Source organism: Heptranchias perlo, chromosome 10, assembly GCF_035084215.1.
Source record: "Heptranchias perlo isolate sHepPer1 chromosome 10, sHepPer1.hap1, whole genome shotgun sequence".
Lineage (NCBI taxonomy): Eukaryota > Metazoa > Chordata > Chondrichthyes > Hexanchiformes > Hexanchidae > Heptranchias > Heptranchias perlo.
In genome coordinates this window covers 78,235,818-78,257,451 of record NC_090334.1, presented here as the reverse complement: position 1 = coordinate 78,257,451, position 21,634 = coordinate 78,235,818, and the positions used below count along the sequence as shown (strand labels likewise).

The window sequence follows — 21,634 nt, the reverse complement described above, 5'->3', positions numbered from 1 at the left end:
ATATCAGTGGAGTTAATACCAGCAGGGGAGTTAATATCAGCAGCGGAATTAATATCAGTGGAGTTAATACCAGCGGAGTTAATATCAGTGGAGTTAATATCAGCAGAGTTAATACCAGCGGAGTTAATATCAGCAGCAGAATTAATATCAGTGGAGTTAATACCAGCGGAGTTAATATCAGCAGCGGAATTAATATCAGCAGAGTTAATACCAGCGGAGTTATTAATCAGTGGTGTTAATATCAGCAGAGTTAATACCAGCGGAGTTCATATCTGTGGCGTTAATATCAGTGGAGTTAATACCAGCAGTGGAGTTAATATCAGCGGAGTTAATATCAGCTGACTTAATTCCAGCGGAGTTAATATCAGTGGAGTTAATACCAGCAGCGGAGTTAATACCAGCGGAGTTAATAACAGTGGAGTTAAATTCAGCAGCGGTAATACCAGCGGAGTTAATATCTGTGGTGTTAATATCAGTGGAGTTAATACCAGCAGTGGAGTTAATATCAGCGGAGTTAATATCAGCTGACTTAATACCAGCGGAGTTAATACCAGCAGCGGAATTAATATCAGCGGAGTTAATGTCAGCGGAGCTGATATCAGTGGAGTTAATATCAGCGGAGTTAATATCAGTGGAGTTAATATCAGCGGAGATAATACCAGTGGAGTTAATATCAGCAGAGTTAATACCAGTGGAGTTAATATCAGCAGAGTTAATACCAGTGGAGTTAATATCAGTGGAGCGAATATCAGTGGAGTTAGCAGCAGCGGAGTTAATACCAGCGGAGTTAATACCAGCTGCGGAGTTAGTCTCAGCAGAGTTAACACCAGCGGAGTTAATACCAGCGGAGTTAATACCAGCTGCGGAGTTAGTATCAGCAGAGTTAACACCAGCGGAGTTAATTCCAGCGGAGTTAATATCAGCGGAGTTAATATCACCAGAGTTAATATCAGCGGAGTTAATATCAGCGGAGTTAATACCAGCAGCGGAGTTAATACCAGCAGCGGAGTTAACAACAGTGGAGATAAAACCAGCGGAGTTAATATCAGTGGAGTTAATATCAGCAGAGTTAATACCAGCGGAGTTAATATCAGCAGCGGAATTAATATCAGTGGAGTTAATACCAGCGGAGTTAATATCAGTGGAGTTAATACCAGCGGAGTTTATATCAATGGAGTTAATATCAGCGGAGTTAATATCAGTGGAGTTAATATCAATGGAGTTACTCGCAGCAGAGTTAATATCAGCGGAGTTAATATCTGTGGTGTTAATATCAGTGGATTTAATACCAGCAGCGGAGTTAATATCAGCAGCGGAATGAATATCAGCGGAGTTAATACCAGCGGAGTTAATATCAGTGGAGTTAATATCAGCAGAGTTAACACCAGCGGAGTTAATATCTGTAGTGTTAATATCAGTGGAGTTAATACCAGCAGTGGAGTTAATATCAGCGGAGTTAATATCAGCTGACTTAATACCAGCGGAGTTAATATCAGTGGAGTTATACCAGTAGCAGAATTAATACCAGCGGAGTTAATATCAGTGGAGTTAATAACAGCAGAGTTAATACCAGCGGAGTTAATATCTGTGGTGTTAATATCAGTGGAGTTAATAACAGCAGTGGAGTTAATATCAGCGGAGTTTATATCAGCTGACTGAATACCAGCGGAGTTAATATCAGTGGAGTTAATACCAGCTTTGGAGTTAATATCAGCGGAGTTAATATCAGCTGACTTAATACCAGCGGAGTTAATATCAGTGGAGTTATACCAGTAGCAGAATTAATACCAGCGGAGTTAATATCAGTGGAGTTAATATCAGCAGAGTTAACACCAGCGGAGTTAATATCTGTAGTGTTAATATCAGTGGAGTTAATACCAGCAGTGGAGTTAATATCAGCGGAGTTAATATCAGCTGACTTAATACCAGCGGAGTTAATATCAGTGGAGTTATACCAGTAGCAGAATTAATACCAGCGGAGTTAATATCAGTGGAGTTAATATCAGCAGAGTTAACACCAGCGGAGTTAATATCTGTAGTGTTAATATCAGTGGAGTTAATACCAGCAGTGGAGTTAATATCAGCGGAGTTAATATCAGCTGACTTAATACCAGCGGAGTTAATATCAGTGGAGTTATACCAGTAGCAGAATTAATACCAGCGGAGTTAATATCAGTGGAGTTAATAACAGCAGAGTTAATACCAGCGGAGTTAATATCTGTGGTGTTAATATCAGTGGAGTTAATAACAGCAGTGGAGTTAATATCAGCGGAGTTTATATCAGCTGACTGAATACCAGCGGAGTTAATATCAGTGGAGTTAATACCAGCTTTGGAGTTAATACCAGCGGAGTTAATATCAGTGGAGTTAATATCAGCAGAGCTCATACCAGCGGAGTTAATATCTGTGGTGTTAATATCAGTGGAGTTAATACCAGCAGTGGAGTTAATATCAGCGGAGTTAATAACAGCTGACTTAATACCAGCGAAGTTAATATCAGTGGAGTTAATACCAGCAGCGGAGTTAATACCAGCGGAGTTAATATCAGTGGAATTAATATCAGTGGAGTTAATACCATCAGCGGAGTTAATACCAGCGGAGTTAATACCAGCGGAGTTAATATCAGTGGAATTAATATCAGTGGAGTTAATACCAGCAGCGGAGTTAATATCAGCGGAGTTAATACCAGCGGAATTAAAATCAGTGGAGTTAATACCAGCAGCGGAATTAATATCAGCGGAGTTAATATCAGCGGAGCTAATATCAGTGGAGTTAATATCAGCGGAGTTAATATCAGTGGAGTTCATATCAGCGGAGTTAATACCAGTGGAGTTAATATCAGCAGAGTTCATACCAGTGGAGTTAATACCAGTGGAGGTAATACCAGTGGAGTTAATATCAGTGGAGTTAATACCAGTGGAGTTAATATCAGCGAAGTTAATACTAGTGGAGTTAATATCAGTGGAGTTAATATCAGCGGAGTTACTAGCAGCAGAGTTGATATCAGTGGAGTTAATATCAGTGGAGTTAATATCAGCAGAGTTAATACCGGTGGAGTTAATATCAGTGGAGTTATTGGCAGCAGAGTTAATATCAGCTGTGTTAATACCAGCGGAGTTAATTTCAGTGGAGTTAATATCAGCAGCGGAGTTAATACCAGCGGAGTTAATATCAGTGGAATTAATATCAGTGGAGTTAATACCAGCAGCGGAGTTAATATCAGCGGAGTTAATACCAGCGGAGTTAATATCAGTGGAGCTAATATCAGTGGAGTTAATATCAGCGGAGTTAATACCAGTGGAGTTAATATCAGCAGAGTTAATACCAGTGGAGTTAATATCAACAGAGTTAAGATCAGCGGAGTTAATACCAGTGGAGTTAATATCAGTGGAGTTACGAGCAGCAGAGTTAATATCAGTGGAGTTTATATCAGCAGAGTTAATACCAGTGGAGTAAATATCAGTGGAGTTACTAGCAGCAGAGTTAATATCAATGGAGTTAATATCAGTGGAGTTGATATCAGCGGAGTTAATATCAGTGGAGTTAATATCAGCAGAGTTAATACCAGCGGAGTTAATATCAGCAGAGTTAATAACAGTGGAGTTAATATCAGCGGAGTTAATATCAGTGGAGTTAATACCAGTGGAGTTCATATCAGCAGAGTTAATATCAGCGGAGTTAATATCAGCGGAGTTAATATCAGCGGAGATAATATCAGCCGAGTTCATATCAGCGGAGTTAATATCAGTGGAGTTAATATCAGTGGAGTTAATATCAGAAGAGTTAATACCAGCGGAGTTAATATCAGCGGAGTTAATACTTGCGAAGTTAAGACCAGTGGAGTTAATATCAGCAGAGTTAATATCAGCGGAGATAATATCAGCGGAGTTAATATCAGCGGAGTTACTACCAGCGGAGTTAATACCAGCGGAGTTGAAACCAGTGGAGTTAATATCAGCGGAGTTCATACCAGTGGAGTTAATATCAGCAGAGTTAATATCAGCGGAGTTAATATCAGCGGAGTTAATATCAGCGGAGATAATATCAGCGGAGTTAATATCAGCGGAGTTAATACCAGCGGAGTTAATATCAGCGGAGTTAATATCAGCGGAGTTACTAGCAGCAGAGTTAATATCAGTGGAGTTAATATCAGTGGAGGTAATATCAGCAGAGTTAATACCGGTGGAGTTAATATCAGTGGAGTTATTGGCAGCAGAGTTAATATCAGCTGACTTAACACCAGCGGAGTTAATATCAGTGGAGTTAAAACCAGGTTCGGAGTTAATACCAGCTTCGGAGTTAATATCAGTGGAGTTAATATCAGCAGAGTTAATACCAGCGGAGTTAATATCTGTGGTGTTCATATCAGTGGAGTTAATACCAGCAGTGGAGTTAATATCAGCGGAGTTAATAACAGCTGACTTAATACCAGCGGAGTTAATATCAGTGGAGTTAATACCAGCAGCGGAGTTAATACCAGCGGAGTTAATATCAGTGGAATTAATATCAGTGGAGTTATTACCAGCAGCGGAGTTAATACCAGCGGAGTTAATACCAGCAGAGTTAATACCATCGGAGTTAATATCAGCGGAGTTAATACCAGCAGCGGAGTTAATATCAGCAGCGGAATTAATATCAGCGGAGTTAATGCCAGCAGCGGAGTTAATATCAGCAGAGTTAATATCAGCGGAGTTAATATCAGCAGAGTTAATACCAGCGGAGTTAATATCAGTGTAGTTAATACCAGCAGCGGAGTTAATATCAGCAGCGGAATTAATATCAGCGGAGTTAATACCAGCTGCGGAGTTAGTATCAGCAGAGTTAACACCAGCGGAGTTAATTCCAGCGGAGTTAATATCAGCGGAGTTAATATCACCAGAGTTAATATCAGCGGAGTTAATATCAGCGGAGTTAATATCAGCAGCAGAATTAATATCAGCGGAGTTAATACCAGCAGCGGAGTTAATACCAGCAGCGGAGTTAACAACAGTGGAGATAAAACCAGCGGAGTTAATATCAGTGGAGTTAATATCAGCAGAGTTAATACCAGCGGAGTTAATATCAGCAGCGGAATTAATATCAGTGGAGTTAATACCAGCGGAGTTAATACCAGCAGCGGAGTTAATATCACCAGAGTTAATATCAGCAGAGTTAATACCAGCGGAGTTAATATCTGTGGTGTTAATATCAGTGGAGTTAATACCAGCAGGGGAGTTAATATCAGCAGCGGAATTAATATCAGTGGAGTTAATACCAGCGGAGTTAATATCAGTGGAGTTAATATCAGCAGAGTTAATACCAGCGGAGTTAATATCAGCAGCAGAATTAATATCAGTGGAGTTAATACCAGCGGAGTTAATATCAGCAGCGGAATTAATATCAGCTGAGTTAATACCAGCGGAGTTAATAATCAGTGGTGTTAATATCAGCAGAGTTAATACCAGCGGAGTTCATATCTGTGGCGTTAATATCAGTGGAGTTAATACCAGCAGTGGAGTTAATATCAGCGGAGTTAATATCAGCTGACTTAATTCCAGCGGAGTTAATATCAGTGGAGTTAATACCAGCAGCGGAGTTAATACCAGCGGAGTTAATAACAGTGGAGTTAAATTCAGCAGCGGTAATACCAGCGGAGTTAATATCTGTGGTGTTAATATCAGTGGAGTTAATACCAGCAGTGGAGTTAATATCAGCGGAGTTAATATCAGCTGACTTAATACCAGCGGAGTTAATATCAGTGGAGTTAATACCAGCAGCGGAGTTAATACCAGCGGAGTTAATATTAGTGGAATTAATATCAGTGGAGTTAATACCAGCAGCGGAATTAATATCAGCGGAGTTAATGTCAGCGGAGCTGATATCAGTGGAGTTAATATCAGCGGAGTTAATATCAGTGGAGTTAATATCAGCGGAGATAATACCAGTGGAGTTAATATCAGCAGAGTTAATACCAGTGGAGTTAATATCAGCAGAGTTAATACCAGTGGAGTTAATATCAGTGGAGCGAATATCAGTGGAGTTAGCAGCAGCGGAGTTAATACCAGCGGAGTTAATACTAGCTGCGGAGTTAGTCTCAGCAGAGTTAACACCAGCGGAGTTAATACCAGCGGAGTTAATACCAGCTGCGGAGTTAGTATCAGCAGAGTTAACACCAGCGGAGTTAATTCCAGCGGAGTTAATATCAGCGGAGTTAATATCACCAGAGTTAATATCAGCGGAGTTAATATCAGCGGAGTTAATACCAGCAGCGGAGTTAATACCAGCAGCGGAGTTAACAACAGTGGAGATAAAACCAGCGGAGTTAATATCAGTGGAGTTAATATCAGCAGAGTTAATACCAGCGGAGTTAATATCAGCAGCGGAATTAATATCAGTGGAGTTAATACCAGCGGAGTTAATATCAGTGGAGTTAATACCAGCGGAGTTTATATCAATGGAGTTAATATCAGCGGAGTTAATATCAGTGGAGTTAATATCAATGGAGTTACTCGCAGCAGAGTTAATATCAGCGGAGTTAATATCTGTGGTGTTAATATCAGTGGATTTAATACCAGCAGCGGAGTTAATATCAGCAGCGGAATGAATATCAGCGGAGTTAATACCAGCGGAGTTAATATCAGTGGAGTTAATATCAGCAGAGTTAACACCAGCGGAGTTAATATCTGTAGTGTTAATATCAGTGGAGTTAATACCAGCAGTGGAGTTAATATCAGCGGAGTTAATATCAGCTGACTTAATACCAGCGGAGTTAATATCAGTGGAGTTATACCAGTAGCAGAATTAATACCAGCGGAGTTAATATCAGTGGAGTTAATAACAGCAGAGTTAATACCAGCGGAGTTAATATCTGTGGTGTTAATATCAGTGGAGTTAATAACAGCAGTGGAGTTAATATCAGCGGAGTTTATATCAGCTGACTGAATACCAGCGGAGTTAATATCAGTGGAGTTAATACCAGCTTTGGAGTTAATACCAGCGGAGTTAATATCAGTGGAGTTAATATCAGCAGAGCTCATACCAGCGGAGTTAATATCTGTGGTGTTAATATCAGTGGAGTTAATACCAGCAGTGGAGTTAATATCAGCGGAGTTAATAACAGCTGACTTAATACCAGCGAAGTTAATATCAGTGGAGTTAATACCAGCAGCGGAGTTAATACCAGCGGAGTTAATATCAGTGGAATTAATATCAGTGGAGTTATTACCAGCAGCGGAGTTAATACCAGCGGAGTTAATACCAGCGGAGTTAATATCAGCGGAGTTCATATCAGCGGAGTTAATATCAGCAGAGTTAATACCATCGGAGTTAATTTCAGCGGAGTTAATACCAGCAGCGGAGTTAATATCAGCAGCAGAATTAATACCAGCGGAGTTAATACCAGCGGAGTTAATATCAGTGGAGTTAATATCAGCGGAGTTCATATCGGCAGAGTTAATATCAGCGTAGTTAATATCAGCGGAGTTAATATCAGTGGAGTTGATACCAGCAGTGGAGTTAATGTCAGCGGAGTTAATACCAGCGGAGTTAATATCTGTGGTGTTAATATCAGTGGAGTTAATAACAGCAGAGTTAATCCCAGCGGAGTTAATATCTGTGGTGTTAATATCAGTGGAGTTGATACCAGCAGTGGAGTTAATGTCAGCGGAGTTAATATCAGCTGACTTAATACCAGCGGAGTTAATATCAGTGGAGTTAATACCAGCAGCGGATTTAATACCAGCGGAGTTAATATCAGTGTAGTTAATATCAGCAGAGTTAATACCAGCGGAGTTAATATCTGTGGTGTTAATATCAGTGGAGTTAATACCAGCAGCGGAGTTAATATCAGCGGAGTTAATATCAGCTGACTTAATACCAGCGGAGTTAAAATCAGTGGAGTTAATACCAGCAGCGGAGTTAATACCAGCGGAGTTAATATCAGTGGAATTAATATCAGTGGAGTTCATACCAGCAGCGGAGTTAATATCAGCGGAGTTAATACCAGCGGAGTTAATACCAGCGGAGTTAATATCAGCAGAGTTAATGTCAGCGGAGTTAATATCAGCAGAGTTAATACCAGCGGAGTTAATATCAGTGGAGTTAATACCAGCAGCGGAGTTAATATCAGCAGCGGAATTAATATCAGCGGAGTTAATACCAGCTGCGGAGTTAGTATCAGCAGAGTTAACACCAGCGGAGTTAATTCCAGCGGAGTTAATATCAGCAGAGTTAATATCACCAGAGTTAATATCAGCGGAGTTAATATCAGCGGAGTTAATATCAGCAGCAGAATTAATATCAGCGGAGTTAATACCAGCAGCGGAGTTAATACCAGCAGCAGAGTTAACAACAGTGGAGATAAAACCAGCGGAGTTAATATCAGTGGAGTTAATATCAGCAGAGTTAATACCAGCGGAGTTAATATCAGCAGCGGAATTAATATCAGTGGAGTTAATACCAGCGGAGTTAATACCAGCAGCGGAGTTAATATCAGCGGAGTTAAGACCAGCGGAGTTAATATCACCAGAGTTAATATCAGCAGAGTTCATACCAGCGGAGTTAATATCTGTGGTGTTAATATCAGTGGAGTTAATACCAGCAGGGGAGTTAATATCAGCAGCGGAATTAATATCAGTGGAGTTAATACCAGCGGAGTTAATATCAGTGGAGTTAATATCAGCAGAGTTAATACCAGCGGAGTTAATATCAGTGGAGTTAATACCAGCAGCGGATTTAATACCAGCGGAGTTAATATCAGTGTAGTTAATATCAGCAGAGTTAATACCAGCGGAGTTAATATCTGTGGTGTTAATATCAGTGGAGTTAATACCAGCAGCGGAGTTAATATCAGCGGAGTTAATATCAGCTGACTTAATACCAGCGGAGTTAAAATCAGTGGAGTTAATACCAGCAGCGGAGTTAATACCAGCGGAGTTAATATCAGTGGAATTAATATCAGTGGAGTTCATACCAGCAGCGGAGTTAATATCAGCGGAGTTAATACCAGCGGAGTTAATACCAGCGGAGTTAATATCAGCAGAGTTAATGTCAGCGGAGTTAATATCAGCAGAGTTAATACCAGCGGAGTTAATATCAGTGGAGTTAATACCAGCAGCGGAGTTAATATCAGCAGCGGAATTAATATCAGCGGAGTTAATACCAGCTGCGGAGTTAGTATCAGCAGAGTTAACACCAGCGGAGTTAATTCCAGCGGAGTTAATATCAGCAGAGTTAATATCACCAGAGTTAATATCAGCGGAGTTAATATCAGCGGAGTTAATATCAGCAGCAGAATTAATATCAGCGGAGTTAATACCAGCAGCGGAGTTAATACCAGCAGCAGAGTTAACAACAGTGGAGATAAAACCAGCGGAGTTAATATCAGTGGAGTTAATATCAGCAGAGTTAATACCAGCGGAGTTAATATCAGCAGCGGAATTAATATCAGTGGAGTTAATACCAGCGGAGTTAATACCAGCAGCGGAGTTAATATCAGCGGAGTTAAGACCAGCGGAGTTAATATCACCAGAGTTAATATCAGCAGAGTTCATACCAGCGGAGTTAATATCTGTGGTGTTAATATCAGTGGAGTTAATACCAGCAGGGGAGTTAATATCAGCAGCGGAATTAATATCAGTGGAGTTAATACCAGCGGAGTTAATATCAGTGGAGTTAATATCAGCAGAGTTAATACCAGCGGAGTTAATATCAGTGGAGTTAATACCAGCAGCGGATTTAATACCAGCGGAGTTAATATCAGTGTAGTTAATATCAGCAGAGTTAATACCAGCGGAGTTAATATCTGTGGTGTTAATATCAGTGGAGTTAATACCAGCAGCGGAGTTAATATCAGCGGAGTTAATATCAGCTGACTTAATACCAGCGGAGTTAAAATCAGTGGAGTTAATACCAGCAGCGGAGTTAATACCAGCGGAGTTAATATCAGTGGAATTAATATCAGTGGAGTTCATACCAGCAGCGGAGTTAATATCAGCGGAGTTAATACCAGCGGAGTTAATTCCAGCGGAGTTAATATCAGCAGAGTTAATATCACCAGAGTTAATATCAGCGGAGTTAATATCAGCGGAGTTAATATCAGCAGCAGAATTAATATCAGCGGAGTTAATACCAGCAGCGGAGTTAATACCAGCAGCAGAGTTAACAACAGTGGAGATAAAACCAGCGGAGTTAATATCAGTGGAGTTAATATCAGCAGAGTTAATACCAGCGGAGTTAATATCAGCAGCGGAATTAATATCAGTGGAGTTAATACCAGCGGAGTTAATACCAGCAGCGGAGTTAATATCAGCGGAGTTAAGACCAGCGGAGTTAATATCACCAGAGTTAATATCAGCAGAGTTAATACCAGCGGAGTTAATATCAGTGGAGTTAATATCAGCAGAGTTAACACCAGCGGAGTTAATATCTGTAGTGTTAATATCAGTGGAGTTAATACCAGCAGTGGAGTTAATATCAGCGGAGTTAATATCAGCTGACTTAATACCAGCGGAGTTAATATCAGTGGAGTTATACCAGTAGCAGAATTAATACCAGCGGAGTTAATATCAGTGGAGTTAATAACAGCAGAGTTAATACCAGCGGAGTTAATATCTGTGGTGTTAATATCAGTGGAGTTAATAACAGCAGTGGAGTTAATATCAGCGGAGTTTATATCAGCTGACTGAATACCAGCGGAGTTAATATCAGTGGAGTTAATACCAGCTTTGGAGTTAATACCAGCGGAGTTAATATCAGTGGAGTTAATATCAGCAGAGCTCATACCAGCGGAGTTAATATCTGTGGTGTTAATATCAGTGGAGTTAATACCAGCAGTGGAGTTAATATCAGCGGAGTTAATAACAGCTGACTTAATACCAGCGAAGTTAATATCAGTGGAGTTAATACCAGCAGCGGAGTTAATACCAGCGGAGTTAATATCAGTGGAATTAATATCAGTGGAGTTATTACCAGCAGCGGAGTTAATACCAGCGGAGTTAATACCAGCGGAGTTAATATCAGCGGAGTTCATATCAGCGGAGTTAATATCAGCAGAGTTAATACCATCGGAGTTAATTTCAGCGGAGTTAATACCAGCAGCGGAGTTAATATCAGCAGCAGAATTAATACCAGCGGAGTTAATACCAGCGGAGTTAATATCAGTGGAGTTAATATCAGCGGAGTTCATATCGGCAGAGTTAATATCAGCGTAGTTAATATCAGCGGAGTTAATATCAGTGGAGTTGATACCAGCAGTGGAGTTAATGTCAGCGGAGTTAATACCAGCGGAGTTAATATCTGTGGTGTTAATATCAGTGGAGTTAATAACAGCAGAGTTAATCCCAGCGGAGTTAATATCTGTGGTGTTAATATCAGTGGAGTTGATACCAGCAGTGGAGTTAATGTCAGCGGAGTTAATATCAGCTGACTTAATACCAGCGGAGTTAATATCAGTGGAGTTAATACCAGCAGCGGATTTAATACCAGCGGAGTTAATATCAGTGTAGTTAATATCAGCAGAGTTAATACCAGCGGAGTTAATATCTGTGGTGTTAATATCAGTGGAGTTAATACCAGCAGCGGAGTTAATATCAGCGGAGTTAATATCAGCTGACTTAATACCAGCGGAGTTAAAATCAGTGGAGTTAATACCAGCAGCGGAGTTAATACCAGCGGAGTTAATATCAGTGGAATTAATATCAGTGGAGTTCATACCAGCAGCGGAGTTAATATCAGCGGAGTTAATACCAGCGGAGTTAATACCAGCGGAGTTAATATCAGCAGAGTTAATGTCAGCGGAGTTAATATCAGCAGAGTTAATACCAGCGGAGTTAATATCAGTGGAGTTAATACCAGCAGCGGAGTTAATATCAGCAGCGGAATTAATATCAGCGGAGTTAATACCAGCTGCGGAGTTAGTATCAGCAGAGTTAACACCAGCGGAGTTAATTCCAGCGGAGTTAATATCAGCAGAGTTAATATCACCAGAGTTAATATCAGCGGAGTTAATATCAGCGGAGTTAATATCAGCAGCAGAATTAATATCAGCGGAGTTAATACCAGCAGCGGAGTTAATACCAGCAGCAGAGTTAACAACAGTGGAGATAAAACCAGCGGAGTTAATATCAGTGGAGTTAATATCAGCAGAGTTAATACCAGCGGAGTTAATATCAGCAGCGGAATTAATATCAGTGGAGTTAATACCAGCGGAGTTAATACCAGCAGCGGAGTTAATATCAGCGGAGTTAAGACCAGCGGAGTTAATATCACCAGAGTTAATATCAGCAGAGTTCATACCAGCGGAGTTAATATCTGTGGTGTTAATATCAGTGGAGTTAATACCAGCAGGGGAGTTAATATCAGCAGCGGAATTAATATCAGTGGAGTTAATACCAGCGGAGTTAATATCAGTGGAGTTAATATCAGCAGAGTTAATACCAGCGGAGTTAATATCAGCAGCGGAATTAATATCAGTGGAGTTAATACCAGCGGAGTTAATATCAGCAGCGGAATTAATATCAGCTGAGTTAATACCAGCGGAGTTAATATCTGTGGAGTTAATATCAGTGGAGTTAACACCAGCGGAGTTAATACCAGCAGCGGAATTAATATCAGCTGAGTTAATACCAGCGGAGTTAATAATCAGTGGAGTTAATATCAGCAGAGTTAATATCAGCTGACTTAATACCAGCGGAGTTAATATCAGTGGAGTTAATACCAGCAGCGGAGTTAATACCAGCGGAGTTAATATCAGTGGAGTTAAATTCAGCAGAGTTAATACCAGCGGAGTTAATATCTGTGGTGTTAATATCAGTGGAGTTAATACCAGCAGTGGAGTTAATATCAGCGGAGTTAATATCAGCTGACTTAATACCAGCGGAGTTAATATCAGTGGAGTTAATACCAGCAGCGGAGTTAATACCAGCGGAGTTAATATCAGTGGAATTAATATCAGTGGAGTTAATACCAGCAGCGGAGTTCATATCAGCGGAGTTAATACCAGCGGAGTTAATATCAGTGGAGTTAATACCAGCAGCGGAATTAATATCAGCGGAGTTAATGTCAGCGGAGCTGATATCAGTGGAGTTAATATCAGCGGAGTTAATATCAGTGGAGTTAATGTCAGCGGAGTTAATACCAGTGGAGTTAATATCAGCAGAGTTAATACCAGTGGAGTTAATATCAGCAGAGTTAATACCAGTGGAGTTAACATCAGTGGAGCGAATATCAGTGGAGTTAGCAGCAGCGGAGTTAATACCAGTGGAGTTAATATCAGCAGAGTTGATATCAGCGGAGTTAATACCAGTGGAGTTAATATCAGCAGCGGAGTGAATATCAGCAGCGGAATTAATATCAGTGGAGTTAATACCAGCGGAGTTAATATCAGTGGAGTTAATATCAGCAGAGTTAATACCAGCGGAGTTAATATCAGCAGCCGAATTAATATCAGCGGAGTTAATACCAGCAGCGGAATTAATATCAGCTGAGTTAATACCAGCGGAGTTAATATCAGTGGAGTTAATATCAGCAGAGTTAATACCACCGGAGTTAATATCTGTGGTGTTAATATCAGTGGAGTTAATAACAGCAGTGGAGTTAATATCAGCGGAGTTAATATCAGCTGACTGAATACCAGCGTCGTTAATATCAGTGGAGTTAATACCAGCAGCGGAGTTAATACCAGCGGAGTTAATATCAGTGGAGTTAATATCTGTGGAATTAATACCAGCGGAGTTAATATCTGTGGTGTTAATATCAGTGGAGTTAATACCAGCAGTGGAGTTAATACCAGCGGAGTTAATATCAGTGGAGTTAATATCAGTGGAGTTAGTATCAGCGGAGTTAATACCAGTGGAGTTAATACCAGTGGAGTTAATATCAGTGGAGTTACTCGCAGCAGAGTTAATATCAGTGGAGATAATATCAGCGGAGTTAATACCAGCGGAGTTAATATCAGCGGAGTTAATACCAGCAGTTGGGTTAATATCAGCAGCGGAATTAATATCAGCGGAGTTAATACCAGCAGCGGAGTTAATATCAGCAGAGTTAATACCAGCGGACTTAATATCAGCGGAGTTAATACCAGCAGCGGAGTTAATATCAGCAGCGGAATTAATATCAGCGGAGTTAATACCAGCAGCGGAGATAATACCAGCAGCGGGGTTAATAACAGTGGAGTTAAAACCAGCGGAGTTAATATCAGCGGAGTTACTATCAGCAGAGTTAATAACAGTGGAGTTAATATCAGCGGAGTTAGTATCAGCGGAGGTAATATCAGTGGAATTAATATCAGCGGAGTTAATACCAGCGGAGTTAATATCAGCGGAGTTAATACCAGCGGAGTTAATATCAGCAGCGGAATTAATATCAGTGGAGTTAATACCAGCAGCGGAATTAATACCAGCAGCGGAGTTAATACCAGCGGAGTTAATATCAGTGGAGTTAATATCTGTGGAGTTAATACCAGCGGAGTTAATATCTGTGGTGTTAATATCAGTGGAGTTAATACCAGCAGTGGAGTTAATACCAGCGGAGTTAATATCAGTGGAGTTAATATCAGTGGAGTTAGTATCAGCGGAGTTAATACCATTGGAGTTAATACCAGTGGAGTTAATATCAGTGGAGTTACTCGCAGCAGAGTTAATATCAGTGGAGATAATATCAGCGGAGTTAATACCAGCGGAGTTAATATCAGCGGAGTTAATACCAGCAGTTGGGTTAATATCAGCAGCGGAATTAATATCAGCGGAGTTAATACCAGCAGCGGAGTTAATATCAGCAGAGTTAATACCAGCGGACTTAATATCAGCGGAGTTAATACCAGCAGCGGAGTTAATATCAGCAGCGGAATTAATATCAGCGGAGTTAATACCAGCAGCGGAGATAATACCAGCAGCGGGGTTAATAACAGTGGAGTTAAAACCAGCGGAGTTAATATCAGTGGAGTTAATACCAGCAGTGGAGGTAATATCAGCGGAGTTTATATCAGTGGAATTAATATCAGTGGAGTTAATACCAGCAGCGGAGTTAATATCAGCGGAGTTAATACCAGCGGAGTTAATATCAGTGGAGTTAATTCCAGCAGCGGAATTAATATCAGCGGAGTTAATATCAGCGGAGCTAATATCAGTGAAGTTAATATCAGCGGAGTTAATATCAGTGGAGTTAATATCAGCGGAGTTAATACCAGTGGAGTTAATATCAGCAGAGTTAATACCAGTGGAGTTAATATCAGCAGAGTTAATACCAGCAGAGTTAATATCAGCGGAGTTAATATCAGTGGAGTTAATATCAGCGGAGTTAATATCAGTGGAGTTAATATCAGTGGAGTTAATATCAGCGGAGTTAATACCAGCGGAGTTAATATCAGCGGAGTGAATACCAGCAGCGGAGTTAATACCAGCAGCGGAGTTAATATCAGCAGCGGAATTAATATCAGCGGAGTTAATACCAGCAGCAGAGTTAATAACAGTGGAGTTAAAACCAGCGGAGTTAATATCAGTGGAGTTAATACCAGCGGAGTTAATACCAGCAGTGGAGTTAATATCAGCGGAGTTAATACCAGCGGAGTTAATACCAGCGGAGTTAATATCTGTGGTGTTGATATCAGTGGAGATAATACCAGCAGTTGGGTTAATATCAGCAGCGGAATTAATATCAGCGGAGTTAATATCAGCAGCGGAGTTAATATCAGCAGCGGAATTAATATCAGCGGAGTTAATACCAGCAGCGGAGATAATACCAGCAGCGGGGTTAATAACAGTGGAGTTAAAACCAGCGGAGTTAATATCAGTGGAGTTAATACCAGCAGTGGAGTTAATATCAGCGGAGTTTATATCAGTGGAATTAATATCAGTGGAGTTCATACCAGCAGCGGAGTTAATATCAGCGGAGTTAATACCAGCGGAGTTAATATCAGTGGAGTTAATTCCAGCAGCGGAATTAATATCAGCGGAGTTAATATCAGCGGAGCTAATATCAGTGAAGTTAATATCAGCGGAGTTAATATCAGTGGAGTTAATATCAGCGGAGTTAATACCAGTGGAGTTCATATCAGCAGAGTTAATACCAGTGGAGTTAATATCAGCAGAGTTAATACCAGCAGAGTTAATATCAGCGGAGTTAATATCAGTGGAGTTAATATCAGCGGAGTTAATATCAGTGGAGTTAATATCAGCGGAGTTAATACCAGCGGAGTTAATATCAGCGGAGTTAATACCAGCAGCGGAGTTAATATCAGCAGTGGAATTAATATCAGCGGAGTTAATACCAGCAGCGGAGTTAATACCAGCAGCGGAGTTAATAACAGTGGAGTTAAAACCAGCGGAGTTAATATCAGTGGAGTTAATATCAGCAGATTTAATACCAGCGGAGTTAATATCAGCAGCGGAATTAATATCAGTGGAGTTAATATCAGCGGAGTTAATACCAGCGGAGTTAATATCAGTGGAGTTAATATCAGCGGAGTTAATACCAGTGGAGTTAATATCAGCAGAGTTCATACCAGTGGAGTTAATATCAGCAGAGTTAATACCAGTGGAGTTAATATCATTGGAGCTAATATCAGTGGAGTTACTAGCAGCGGAGTTAATACCAGTGGAGTTAATATCAGCAGAGTTAATATCAGCAGAGTTAATACCAGCGGAGTTAATATCAGCAGAGTTAATATCAGCGGAGTTAATATCAGCGGAGTTAATACCAGCGGAGTTCATATCAGCGGAGTTAATACCAGCAGCGGAGTTGATAACAGTGGAGTTAAAACCAGCGGAGTTAATATCAGTGGAGTTAATATCAGCAGAGTTAATACCAGCGGAGTTAATATCAGCAGCGGAATTAATATCAGTGGAGTTAATACCAGCGGATTTTATACCAGCAGCGGAGTTAATATCAGCGGAGTTAATACCAGCGGAGTTAATATCAGTGGAGTTAATATCAGCAGAGTTAATCCCAGCGGAGTTAATATCTGTGGTGTTAATATCAGTGGAGTAAATACCAGCAGTGGAGTTAATATCAGCGGAGTTAATATCAGCTGACTTAATAACAGCGGAGTTAATATCAGCAGCGGAAATAATATCAGTGGAGTTAATACCAGCGGATTTTATAGCAGCAGCGGAGTTAATATCAGCGGAGTTAATACCAGCGGAGTTAATATCAGTGGAGTTAATATCAGCAGAGTTAATACCAGCGGAGTTAATATCTGTGGTGTTAATATCAGTGGAGTAAATACCAGCAGTGGAGTTAATATCAGCGGAGTTAATATCAGCTGACTTAATACCAGCGGAGTTAATATCAGTGGAGTTAATACCAGCAGCGGAGTTAATACCAGTGGAGTTAATATCAGTGGAATTGATATCAGTGGAGTTAATACCAGCAGTGGAGTTAATATCAGCGGAGTTAATACCAGCGGAGTTAATATCAGTGGAGTTAATACCAGCAGCGGAATTAATATCAGCGGAGTTAATATCAGCGGTGCTAATATCAGTGGAGTTAATACCAGTGGAGTTAATATCAGTGGAGTTAATATCAGTGGAGTTAATATCAGCGGAGTTACTATCAGCACTGTTAATATCAGCGGAGTTAATATCAGTGGAGTTAATATCAGTGGAGTTATTATCAGCAGAGTTAATAATACCAGTGGAGTTAATATCAGTGGAGTTACTAGCAGCAGAGTTAATATCAGCGGAGTTAATACCAGTGGAGTTAATATCAGTGGAGTTACTGGCAGCAGAGTTAATATCAGTGGAGTTGATATCAGCAGAGTTAATACCAGTGGAGTTAATATCAGCGGAGTTAAGATCAGCGGAGTTAATATCAGCGGAGTTAATATCAGCGGAGCTAATATCAGTGGAGTTAATATCAGCGGAGTTAATATCAGTGGAGTTAATATCAGCGGAGTTAATACCAGTGGAGTTAATATCAGCAGAGTCAATACCAGTGGAGTTAATATCAGCAGAGTTAATATCAGCAGAGTTAATAACAGTGCAGTTAATATCAGTGGAGTTAATATCAGTGGAATTAATATCAGCGGAGTTAATATCAGCGGAGTTAATATCAGTGGAGTTAATATCAGTGGAGTTAGTATCAGCGGAGTTAATACCAGTGGAGTTAATATCAGCAGAGTTAATACCAGTGGAGTTAATAACAGCAGAGTTAATACCAGTGGAGCTAATACCAGTGGAGTTAATATCAGTGGAGTTACTCGCAGCAGAGTTAATATCAGTGGAGATAATATCAGTGGAGTTAATATCAGCGGAGTTACTATCAGCATAGTTAATAACAGTGGAGTTAATATCAGCGGAGTTAATATCAGCGGATTTTATAGCAGCAGCGGAGTTAATATCAGCGGAGTTAATACCAGCGGAGTTAATATCAGTGGAGTTAATATCAGCAGAGTTAATACCAGCGGAGTTAATATCTGTGGTGTTAATATCAGTGGAGTAAATACCAGCAGTGGAGTTAATATCAGCAGAGTTAATATCAGCTGACTTAATACCAGCGGAGTTAATATCAGTGGAGTTAATACCAGCAGCGGAGTTAATACCAGTGGAGTTAATATCAGTGGAATTGATATCAGTGGAGTTAATACCAGCAGTGGAGTTAATATCAGCGGAGTTAATACCAGCGGAGTTAATATCAGTGGAGTTAATACCAGCAGCGGAATTAATATCAGCGGAGTTAATATCAGCGGTGCTAATATCAGTGGAGTTAATACCAGTGGAGTTAATATCAGTGGAGTTAATATCAGTGGAGTTAATATCAGCGGAGTTACTATCAGCACTGTTAATATCAGCGGAGTTAATATCAGTGGAGTTAATATCAGTGGAGTTATTATCAGCAGAGTTAATAATACCAGTGGAGTTAATATCAGCGGAGTTAATATCAGCGGAGTTAATACCCGTGGAGTTAATATCAGTGGAGTTACTGGCAGCAGAGTTAATATCAGTGGAGTTGATATCAGCAGAGTTAATACCAGTGGAGTTAATATCAGCGGAGTTAATATCAGCGGAGTTAATATCAGCGGAGTTAATATCAGCGGAGCTAATATCAGTGGAGTTAATATCAGCGGAGTTAATATCAGTGGAGTTAATATCAGCGGAGTTAATACCAGTGGAGTTAATATCAGCAGAGTCAATACCAGTGGAGTTAATATCAACAGAGTTAATATCAGCAGAGTTAATAACAGTGCAGTTAATATCAGTGGAGTTAATATCAGTGGAATTAATATCAGCGGAGTTAATATCAGCGGAGTTAATATCAGTGCAGTTAATATCAGTGGAGTTAGTATCAGCGGAGTTAATACCAGTGGAGTTAATATCAGCAGAGTTAATACCAGTGGAGTTAATAACAGCAGAGTTAATACCAGTGGAGTTAATACCAGTGGAGTTAATATCAGTGGAGTTACTCGCAGCAGAGTTAATATCAGTGGAGATAATATCAGTGGAGTTGATATCAGCGGAGTTACTATCAGCATAGTTAATAACAGTGGAGTTAATATCAGCGGAGTTAATATCAGCGGAGTTAATATCAGTGGAATTAATATCAGCGGAGTTAATACCAGTGGAGTTAATATCAGCGGAGTTAATACCAGCGGAGTTAATATCAGCAGCGGAATTAATATCAGTGGAGTTAATACCAGCAGCGGAATTAATACCAGCAGCGTAGTTAATAACACTGGAGTTAAAACCAGCGGAGTTAATATCAGTCGAGTTAATATCAGCAGAGTTAATACCAGCGGAGTTAATATCAGCAGCGGAATTAATATCAGTGGAGTTAATACCAGCGGAGTTAATACCAGCAGTGGAGTTAATATCAGCGGAGTTAATACCAGCGGAGTTAATACCAGCGGAGTTAATATCTGTGGTGTTAATATCAGTGGAGATAATACCAGCAGTTGGGTTAATATCAGCAGCGGAATTAATATCAGCGGAGTTAATACCAGCAGCGGAGTTAATATCAGCAGAGTTAATACCAGCGGACTTAATATCAGCGGAGTTAATACCAGCAGCGGAGTTAATATCAGCAGCGGAATTAATATCAGTGGAGTTCATACCAGCAGCGGAGATAATACCAGCAGCGGGGTTAATAACAATGGAGTTAAAACCAGCGGAGTTAATATCAGTGGAGTTAATACCAGCAGTGGAGTTAATATCAGCGGAGTTTATATCAGTGGAATTAATATCAGCGGAGTTAATACCAGCATAGTTAATATCAGTGGAGTTAATTCCAGCAGCGGAATTAATATCAGCGGAGTTAATATCAGCGGAGCTAATATCAGTGAAGTTAATATCAGTGGAGTTAATATCAGTGGAGTTAATATCCGCGGAGTTAATACCAGTGGAGTTAATATCAACAGAGTTAATATCAGCAGAGTTAATAACAGTGCAGTTAATATCAGTGGAGTTAATATCAGTGGAATTAATATCAGCGGAGTTAATATCAGCGGAGTTAATATCAGTGCAGTTAATATCAGTGGAGTTAGTATCAGCGGAGTTAATACCAGTGGAGTTAATATCAGCAGAGTTAATACCAGTGGAGTTAATAACAGCAGAGTTAATACCAGTGGAGTTAATACCAGTGGAGTTAATTCCAGCAGCGGAATTAATATCAGTGGAGTTCATACCAGCAGCGGAGATAATACCAGCAGCGGGGTTAATAACAATGGAGTTAAAACCAGCGGAGTTAATATCAGTGGAGTTAATACCAGCAGTGGAGTTAATATCAGCGGAGTTTATATCAGTGGAATTAATATCAGCGGAGTTAATACCAGCGGAGTTAATATCAGTGGAGTTAATTCCAGCAGCGGAATTAATATCAGCGGAGTTAATATCAGCGGAGCTAATATCAGTGAAGTTAATATCAGTGGAGTTAATATCAGTGGAGTTAATATCCGCGGAGTTAATACCAGTGGAGTTAATATCAACAGAGTTAATATCAGCAGAGTTAATAACAGTGCAGTTAATATCAGTGGAGTTAATATCAGTGGAATTAATATCAGCGGAGTTAATATCAGCGGAGTTAATATCAGTGCAGTTAATATCAGTGGAGTTAGTATCAGCGGAGTTAATACCAGTGGAGTTAATATCAGCAGAGTTAATACCAGTGGAGTTAATAACAGCAGAGTTAATACCAGTGGAGTTAATACCAGTGGAATTAATATCAGCGGAGTTAATACCAGTGGAGTTAATATCAGCGGAGTTAACACCAGCGGAGTTAATATCAGCAGCGGAATTAATACCAGCAGCGTAGTTAATAACACTGGAGTTAAAACCAGCGGAGTTAATATCAGTCGAGCTAATATCAGCAGAGTTAATACCAGCGGAGTTAATATCAGCAGCGGAATTAATATCAGTGGAGTTAATACCAGCGGAGTTAATACCAGCAGTGGAGTTAATATCAGCGGAGTTAATACCAGCGGAGTTAATACCAGCGGAGTTAATATCTGTGGTGTTAATATCAGTGGAGATAATACCAGCAGTTGGGTTAATATCAGCAGCGGAATTAATATCAGCGGAGTTAATACCAGCAGCGGAGTTAATATCAGCAGAGTTAATACCAGCGGACTTAATATCAGCGGAGTTAATACCAGCAGCGGAGTTAATATCAGCAGCGGAATTAATATCAGTGGAGTTCATACCAGCAGCGGAGATAATACCAGCAG

General features: G+C 40.1%; 1 protein-coding gene across 1 annotated transcript in view; it reads right to left on the bottom strand.

The window, feature by feature from the left end:
* Positions 1-222: 222 nt before the first annotated feature.
* The window catches only part of LOC137326792 (uncharacterized), a 65,254-nt gene continuing 43,842 nt past the window's right edge, over positions 223-21,634 (bottom strand). Inside the window, exons 7-15 of the mRNA XM_067992187.1 lie at positions 10,513-10,701; positions 9,089-9,142; positions 8,087-8,140; positions 6,042-6,521; positions 5,442-5,642; positions 4,745-4,798; positions 2,141-2,329; positions 780-1,259; positions 223-458 (exon numbers count right to left, since the gene is read on the bottom strand). Coding sequence (XP_067848288.1) covers positions 223-458; positions 780-1,259; positions 2,141-2,329; positions 4,745-4,798; positions 5,442-5,642; positions 6,042-6,521; positions 8,087-8,140; positions 9,089-9,142; positions 10,513-10,701 — 1,937 coding nt within the window. The remainder of the gene's footprint in view (positions 459-779; positions 1,260-2,140; positions 2,330-4,744; positions 4,799-5,441; positions 5,643-6,041; positions 6,522-8,086; positions 8,141-9,088; positions 9,143-10,512; positions 10,702-21,634) is intronic.